Below are 8388 nucleotides of genomic sequence, written 5' to 3'. Positions count from 1 at the left end.
AGGGTGCAGGGCAAATGGTTCTGGATCTTTATGAAGCCTGGAAGGCATTTGTTGTAAAAGTTGCAGTTTTTTCTCAGGATATTTGAACTTAGACTTTCTGCTACTTCCAGCACATAAAAGAGCTATCAACACATTGCATTGTCAGTGTCAATGAGATTGGAATGCACATGCAAGAACTGGAATCAGAATTTTCTGACAGATTTCAAGATTTCCAGCAATTTGGCCCAATGCTTTCTTTTCTAATTAAACCTGAAAAGTTCAGTGAAAGCGACTTGGATTTGTCAATATTTCAGTGAATGGGTGTTAAAGATTTCAAAATGCAGCTCATTCAGTTAAAAAACTCAGAATTGTGGGCATCAAAGTTTGGAGATCTACGAAGTGCACTTGAAGCTACCGAGAGAGATCATGGGGCCACTATTCTGACCTGCTGGATGTCCTTGCCAGTGAAATTTAACTGTTTGAAGAAAATTGCATTTGCAGTGCTTCAGTATTTGGATCCACAAACCTGTGTGAACAGGTATTTTCACACATGAAATCTGTCCTCTGTCCCTCTTGGAGCTGGTTAACAACTGATCACTTAGAAGCCTGTGTGCAGCTTAAAGCATCCAAATACGTGCCAGACATTGGAAAACTCAGCAAGAACAAGCAAGGGCAAGGATCACACTAAACTGATAAGATCTGCATTTTAATTTAATTTTAAATGAAGCTTCTTAAATATTTAAAAAACCTTATTTACTTTACATACAACAATAGTTTAGTTCTATTTTATAGACTTACAGAAAGAGACCTTCTAAAAATGTTAAAATGTATTACTGGCACGCAAAACCTTAAATTAGAGTGAATAAATGAAGACTTGGCACACCACTTCTGAAAGGTTGCCGACCTCTGGACTAGAGGCAGGAAAAGGGAGACGTTTATATGGGGGCCTCAAGCTCAGGGGTCCCCAAAACTTCTGTAACATCTGCATAAATAAAGTAAATGGGAGGGGGTGGGGTCCCTGCAAACATGATGTCCCAGAGCCCCAATTTCTCTCAACGGACCTGCCCGCACGTGTGCCGGGGGCTATTATTGGAGGTAACTGGCTAAGATGCTGGTGGAACGTGCTATGTGGTATTGCCAACATCTGAGATTTGTTTGCGAGTGACGAGACTTCAGAGGAGGCTGGAGCTCCCCTCACACTGACACAGGGCACCCACCTGGGGCCAGAGTTCCGGAGACTCTCCCCTCCCATCGCCATTCTCACAGGAGGGGAGTGGGAAGAGGGGAGCAAATAGACAAGCCGCTTCAGATGGCTCCTCTGCTCCTCCCCAGTCCCCTCTCCTCCCTTCAACATCTGGTCTGGGAAGGGGCAGGGAGGAGGGGGTGAGAGCCCTGGTACTGCCCCTCCAGCCTGGGCGAGGGGGTGGGGACCCCACAGCAAGACCCTCCCCCTCAGACCTTGAAGAAAGAGGGGTGAAGAGCCTCAATAATGACCAACATGAGGCTGGAGGGGGCTGGGTGGGGAACTGATGGGACTGGGGACTGATGGGGCTGCGGAACAGGATTAACGCCTGGGCATGGGACAGGCAGATGTGGGGGTGAGAGCTCCTGCAGCAGGGCCCCAGAACCCCTTAACCCAAACCTCTGGTAGAGTGGGTCAGACTGACAGTCACACACACACACTGGGGAGGGGCCCGGGGAGTTCAAATGACCAAAACCAAAATGTCTTTTTTATATAAAATTTTAAGATTTTGTGAGGGTTAATCTGATGATGTTGAGGGTCTGACTCATGCTTTTTGATCTCTTGTGGTTGGCAGTCCTGGGGATGGGGACAGGAAAGGTTTCTCTGGAAACAGGGCAGGATTTGGGAGTTCGTTCCAATCCCCACAGAATGCTGGACTGGCCCTGTAATGAGCCAAAGGGCTTCTCCAACCACCGCAGAGAGCTGCTGGAGTGATACAAACAGGGGCTTGGGGTGAATGGCTCAGACACAGGACAGTGTCTCACATGAACACCTCCAATAAATATCTTCCCCCCCCATTTGTCAGGGTCTGGCCAGGGACAGTCTCTGTGCCATGAGTCAGAGCTGATGGCTCTGGCTCCTCCTCACGTACCTCTCCCCATTTCCCAAATGGCCCTGGCCCCCTGCCCTTATCTCGCCCCTCCCGGGGGCTGTTTGCAGAGAGAGGTATAAAGGGGCGGACCCAGCGGACAGCCAGGGTGCAGGGAGCCAGCGGACAAGGCTGTGTGTCTGCCTCACTCACCACCCTCGCTCTGCACCATGGGGAAGAACAGGCTGCCCGGTGGCCCCAGCATCTTCCTCCTGCTCCTCTTCCTCCTCCCTGGAAACACCTCGCCCACCACCGAACCGTAAGCTGCACATGCAGGGGCTCGTGCTGCCTTCTCTTTTCTTTCCTTCATCCCCCACACAGCTCTGCCAATGCCCCTCAGTCCTGCCGTGCAACCCCCTGTTATTCCAGTTTCCTTGCCTGTGAGGGAGAGCTCAGAAAAGTGTTTCTCTTTTCTCCTCTTCTTTAAAGCCAGTTTGCTTCCCTTGGCAGCCACAGACTGTTCTTGTTCCCAAAGAGAGTCTGTGACCTAGATTCCTGGCTGTCAGCACAGACCCTGGCTGTGCCACACTCTGCTGGAATATCCACCTGCGGCACTGCAAACTAGCAACTTGGCTGCAACCTCGCCTCCACTGAGGGGCCTGAAGAGGGCACGTGGCCAAGCTCAGCCAGGAGCTGGGCAGACTCAGGGTATCCTTTTGGCAGAGTCGACTGGCAGAGAGTTCCTGTGGATGGAGCCCAGCATAGATTAGAGCGTTTTCCCTCCAGTGGGCACTCCCCTGTCCTGGGTGCAGCACTCCTCCTCGCTGGTGTACACAAGCAGGTGCAATTTACAATGCCCTGATTCAGCGGGCAATGGATCTAGGGTTGATAACTTTCTATTCGCACAAAACTGAATACCCTTGCCTTGCCCCCTGCCCCTCCTCCAAGGCCCCGCCCATGTCCCGCCCCCCACTCACTCCACGCCCCCTTCCTCTCTCGTTCACTCTTCCCACCCTCACTCACTCGCTCATTTTTACCAGGCTGACTCAGGGGGCTGGGGTGCAGGAGAGGGTGATGCAGAGCTGAAATTAAGCCAGTCCGGTCCGGCATACTGGCATGAGCCAGTACACCGTGCTGGACTGGACCATCTTCTCTGGCGGCAATTTAAAGGGCCCGGGGCTCCAGCCACTGTGGGGAGCCCCGGGCCCTTTAAATCCCTGCCCGAGCCCTTTCCCCCTGGGGTAGTGGCAGCAGGGCTCCCACAGTGATTTAAAGGGCCTGGAGCTCCCCAGTGGCCTGAGCCCAGGGCCCTTTAAATCACCCCTGAATCCTGGGGCTCCCAGCCACCTCTGCAGCTGGTAGCTCCAAAGCCCCAGGGCCTTTGAATCTTGAAAGGCCCCACCTCTTCTGGTTGAGGCCACGCCCAGGCTCAGGACTCTAGAGTACCAGTAAGTCCCTTAAATTACTTTCCCCCCTGATGGCTCCAGCTGGGGGTGCAGGCTCTGGGGTGGGGCCAGAAATGAGGGGTTCAGGATGCGTGAAGGGACTCCAGGCCTGGGTATGGGGTTGGGCTGTGGGGGGTGAGGGCTTTGGCTGGGGGTGAGGGCTCTGATGTGGGGTGAGGGATGAGGGATTTGAGGGGCAGGAAGGGGCTCCAGGCTAGGGCTGAGGTGTTCAGAGTGCAGGAGGGGGCTCTGGCCTGGGGTTGAGGAATGGGAGGGTAAGGCTCTGGGTGGGGCTGGGCATGAGGGGCTTGGGGTGCAGGAGAGTGCTCCGGGCTGGGATTGAGGGGTTCAGAGGACAGGAGGAGGATCGAGGCTGGGGCTGGGGCAGGGGGTTGGCATCTGGATGGAGATCTGGGGTGTAGGCCCCGGGCAGCGCTTATCTCAAGTAGCTCCTGGAAACAGCAGCATGTCCTCTCTCCGGCTCCTATGCAGAGGCACGGCCAGATGGCTTGGAGTGCTGCTCCATCCGCAGGCACCACCCCTGCAGTTCCCATTGGCCACAGTTCCCAGCCAATGGGAGCTCCAGGGGTGGTACTTTGGGCAGGGGCAGCGTGCGGAGCCCCGTGGCTGCCCCTATGCGTAGTAGGAGCAGGAGGTGGGCATACTGGCTGCTTCCTGGGAGCCGTGTGGAGTGAAGGTTAGCCAGCCCTGCTGTGTGGAACCGCCAACCAGACCATCAACGGTCCGGTCAGCAGTGCTGACCGGAGCCACCAGGATGCCTTTTTGACTGGGTGTTCCGGTCAAAAACTGGACACCTGGTCACTCTAGATGGATCTAATCCCATAACTCCAATGTCAGATCTCTTAATCCAATTAACTCCATATTGTTTTGAATTGCCATCCTGCCAGAAATTCTGACATTACAAAAATTGGTTTCATTGCAAATTGGAACACACAGTCCAAATTTTTCATGGAATGGAAATCCCAGAAAAATTTTAGTCAGAAAATCTAAACACTACCTTTTGATAATGTCAAAACATTGGACTATAATAGAAAATGTTGCGTATCGTAATAGATTAATATTCTATAACATTCATATCGTAATATAAAAGTCAAAATAAAACATTTTTACATTATTTAAATGAGAAAGTCAAAACAATTCATTTAGACATTTTTCCATTCAAAATGTTGTCAAAATTGACACGCTCCTGCAAAAAGTCTCCATTGTGATGAAACTGCATTTTCCAACAGAAAATGGTTCTATCTGAATTCTCTACATTTAAAGGGCTCGGGGTTTGTACAGGGGGGTGCTGGCAGCCAATATCAGACCCCTCACATTGTGCTTTTGCCCCAACCAACTTCTGCAGCCTCTGCTATCACCTCCAAGCTGCTTGCTCTGATACACTCTGAGCATGTAATTTAATCTGGTCAAACTTGTCTGCATCCTGCACCTTTAAATGGAGAGAAGACCCCTCTGTTCTGCAGAAGCAGCTGCCATTTTGTGTTCAGTTGCATCTTACAGGAGAGGCCCTGCTCTTCTGTCTTCATCTGTCTTACCAAGACCTGCCTTTTGTCCTGTCTCGTTCTCTCGGTCTAAACTAAAGTTTGTTCTTGCTGAAAGGGCAGAGGAAGAACAGAACGTGAGGCACTGTCACCAAGGCTGTTCTGCTCTGTGAGGCATTTATGCAAATTTTAATGAAATAATTTGCATATTTGTGAATACTTTGCATATGAGCATAAATTTAAGTTCGTGGTTGACAAACCTTGCCCCAAGCAGAGGGGAGGAGGGCTGGCCAAGGAGCTCAACAACACATGGCAGCTATGGAAGGTCTGTGCTGAAAGGTTTCTGGGGGCAGAGCTGCTGCGGCTGGAACTCCTGGGATGCATTGGGCTGTACAGATTGAGGGGGGCCTGGTGTTTGTACAGGGGGGTGCTGGCGGCCAATATCAGACCCCTCACATTGTGCTTTTGCCCAACCAACTTCTGCAGCCTCTGCCATCACCTCCAGGCTGCTTGCTCTGATCCAGCAGGCAGAGAGGAGGCACCTGGCTGCCTGCTCAGAAAATGCCACAGCTCCCTCTAGCAGCCATAATATGCAGCTGACAGAAACTGCCTGCTGCCTTCTTGCAGCTCAGCCCTTGGTCTCTATTCGATGTAGGCTCTCATACTGTGCTAATCACTGTAGTACCAGCCAGCCTGCCACTAGAGTGTTAAGCAACACGACTGTCCCGTGTTGTTTCTTCTGTCATCCTCACCCCAGAGAGAGACGCATATGCCGTGCAGCGTCTGGCAGAGGGGGTGTCAAATGCTACCAGAGCAGAACAGCGCATTTCAGGCTCCCCACTCACTTTGCACCAGGTGCCAGGCAGGGGAGAATCAGCCCCCAGCCTTTCTTGGCTGAGATTGAAGGTAGGGAGAAAATGATCCAAAGCCCAGTGAGGTGAATGGAAAGAGTCCTATTGACTTCCATGGGCTTTGGATCAGGCCTAACAAAGGTCGAAGTGGAATTTAATCAGAGCCAGGTTAAGGCTTCTCCTACCTAACTCTGTCATTTTGAAATCTTGGCTAAGCAAGATGAACAGCCCCCGCGGCAGAAAGCTGGGTGTCCCAGGGAGCTTCACACTGCTGCACGTCCAGCCTCCCAGCAGTGATGTTCTGCCAGCATCTCTGCTCCGAGTCAGCAGGCTGCAGCCACAGCCAGTGAGATCTTCTGTAGTAGGGTTGCTGAGCCTCCGCATTTTGGCCAGAACACCTGCTTGAAAAGGGACCCTGGTGGCTCCGGTCAGCACTGCTGACTGGGCTGTTAAAAGTCTGGTTGGCCACCCGCAGCAGGGCAGGCAGGGTGCCTGCTTGGCTCTGCAAAGCTCCCAGAAAGCTTCTGGCATCTTCCTCTGGCTCCTAGGCTTAGGGGCGGCCAGGGGAGCTCCACGCACTGCTTCCATCCCTCCCCGGGAACCACGGCCAATGGGAACTGCGGAGGCGGTGCCTGCACACAGGGAAAGCGCAGAGACTGCAGAGCTGCCTGGCCGCACCTCTGCCTAGGAGACGGACATGCTGGCAGGTTCCTGGGAGCCTCCTGAGGTAAGCGCCACCTGGAGCCTGCATCCCAAATCCCCTCCCACACCCCAACCCCCTGCCCCAGCCCTCAGCCCTCTCCTGCACCCCCAAACCCTCATCGCCAGCTCTATCCTAAAGCCTGCACCCCCAGTGGGAGCCCTCACCCCGTACCGGACCCCACTCCCCTGCCCCAGCCTGGTGAAAATGAGCGAAGGTGGGGGAGAGAAAGCGATGGAAGAAGGGGGGATGGTGTGGGCAGGGGCAGGGCCTCAGAGAAGGGCGTGGAAGGGGCAGAGCCTCGGAGAAAGAGCGGGGTAGGGGGCATGGCAAGGGTGTTAGCTTTTCTGCCAAATAGAAAGTTGGCAACCCTATTCTGTAGCCCAAATCGTTCTGTTGTCATTGCTGGTGAGGCGTGAGCCAAGCTGAGTAAAGTCCTCATTAACATTTGAACCTGTAAGCGAGCACTTCTCATCCAAAGTTCTCCAGGCACATGAAGAGGGAGTGGGGGTGTAAGCAGCATCTTCAGGATCCCCATATCAGAAATGGGGAAACAGAGGCACAGAGCTGTGAAGCCCAGTAGCACACAGCATGTTACTGACACACTCAGGAATAGCAATGAGTTCTCCGGCCAAAGCCCTGTACACTAGGCCACGCTGCCCCTTTAGCACAATGGCCATTCCCTACATTCAGATGTCAGTGCACACGCAGCCACCCCTACATTTGTATCTCTCCATTACTGAGGGCAGCAGGTGACACACCTAGATTGACAGACAGCTAGAGAGGCGATTGGATTAAAGCCCTGATCCACACTCCTGTGTAACTGCCTGCCAGTCTCCATGGAGGTAGAACAAGCATTTCATCTGAGCTCCCTCCCCGCTGTTCAGATAATACAGCCAGGGGCTGTGGGATACACAAACCTCAATTAACAGCCTGGAACTTTTCAAGCCATCCCCACTCCCTGCTGGGAGCCTGAACAAACAGCCCTTGGACAGCAATCGCTGTTAGCACAGAACTAGCTCCTTCGCTCCAGGTGGTGTCCTAGGTTCCTGGCTGACCGAGCAGACCGGCTGGTATGTTACAAAAGCAAAATGAAATTCACCATCCTGTATGTACAAATTACAGTGTGGATGGATGGTCGGGAATTTGGCTGTCACACTAGCCCATATCCTTTCATCAGTACCTTCTCCATTCCCCATCCCTGCCCCTCTGACCTGTGCCCTTCCCCTTCCCAGGCAGTACATGGTGCTAGTGCCCTTTCTGATCCACACCAACGTAACAGAGAAGGTCTGTATCCAGCTGACCCACCTGAATGAGTCTGTGACGCTGAGCGCCATGCTGGAATATGCAGGGGAGAACAGGAGCCTGATCGCAGACGTGGTGTCGCAGAAGGACGTGTTCAAGTGCGTCCCGTTCACGGTGAGTCTCTGACCCCCACAGGGTTTATTACCTGAGTCTGTAAGATAGTGACAGCCTGGGACCAACCCCTGCAAGGCCTGATACTATCAGAAATCACAAACAGAGACAGGCTTAGCTAGCTAGGAGACACTCAAGTAAAACCAGGGTCCCTGGCTGGCAGTGCTGTGGGTGACTCGTTAGGAGTGATCTTCAGTGGGTACTGAGCTCAGTGACCAGCATGATGCTGGGAGAGGCTGTGCTACAGGCTGTGGTGTGGCTGCATTTGTTGGGTGGTTTTCTTTCTGAGTCAGTGCTGACTTATGGCTGAGGACTAGTCTCCCATTTCTCAGGGGGTTCCACAAGCCTCTGAGTGAGGCCAGAAAGAAAACCATGGAAGGAGGAGGTTAGAGAACTTCCTCTAGACCATCCACATCAATGAGCTCATCTTGTGCCTCTCCCGGG

General features: G+C 52.9%; 1 protein-coding gene across 2 annotated transcripts in view; it reads left to right on the top strand.

The window, feature by feature from the left end:
- The first annotated feature begins 2176 nt into the window (after positions 1–2176).
- The window catches only part of LOC120404256 (alpha-2-macroglobulin-like), a 58055-nt gene continuing 51843 nt past the window's right edge, over positions 2177–8388 (top strand). For both annotated transcript variants that reach the window (XM_039536423.1, XM_039536432.1), the window contains exons 1-2: positions 2177–2349; positions 7764–7947. In XM_039536423.1, the coding sequence (XP_039392357.1) occupies positions 2261–2349; positions 7764–7947 (273 nt within the window). In that variant the 5' untranslated portion in view covers positions 2177–2260. The remainder of the gene's footprint in view (positions 2350–7763; positions 7948–8388) is intronic.

The sequence above is a fragment of the Mauremys reevesii genome, linkage group 1 (assembly GCF_016161935.1).
Source record: "Mauremys reevesii isolate NIE-2019 linkage group 1, ASM1616193v1, whole genome shotgun sequence".
NCBI lineage: Eukaryota > Metazoa > Chordata > Testudines > Geoemydidae > Mauremys > Mauremys reevesii.
Note: the sequence above shows the minus strand (reverse complement) of the source record. Positions and strands in the feature narration are given on the sequence as shown.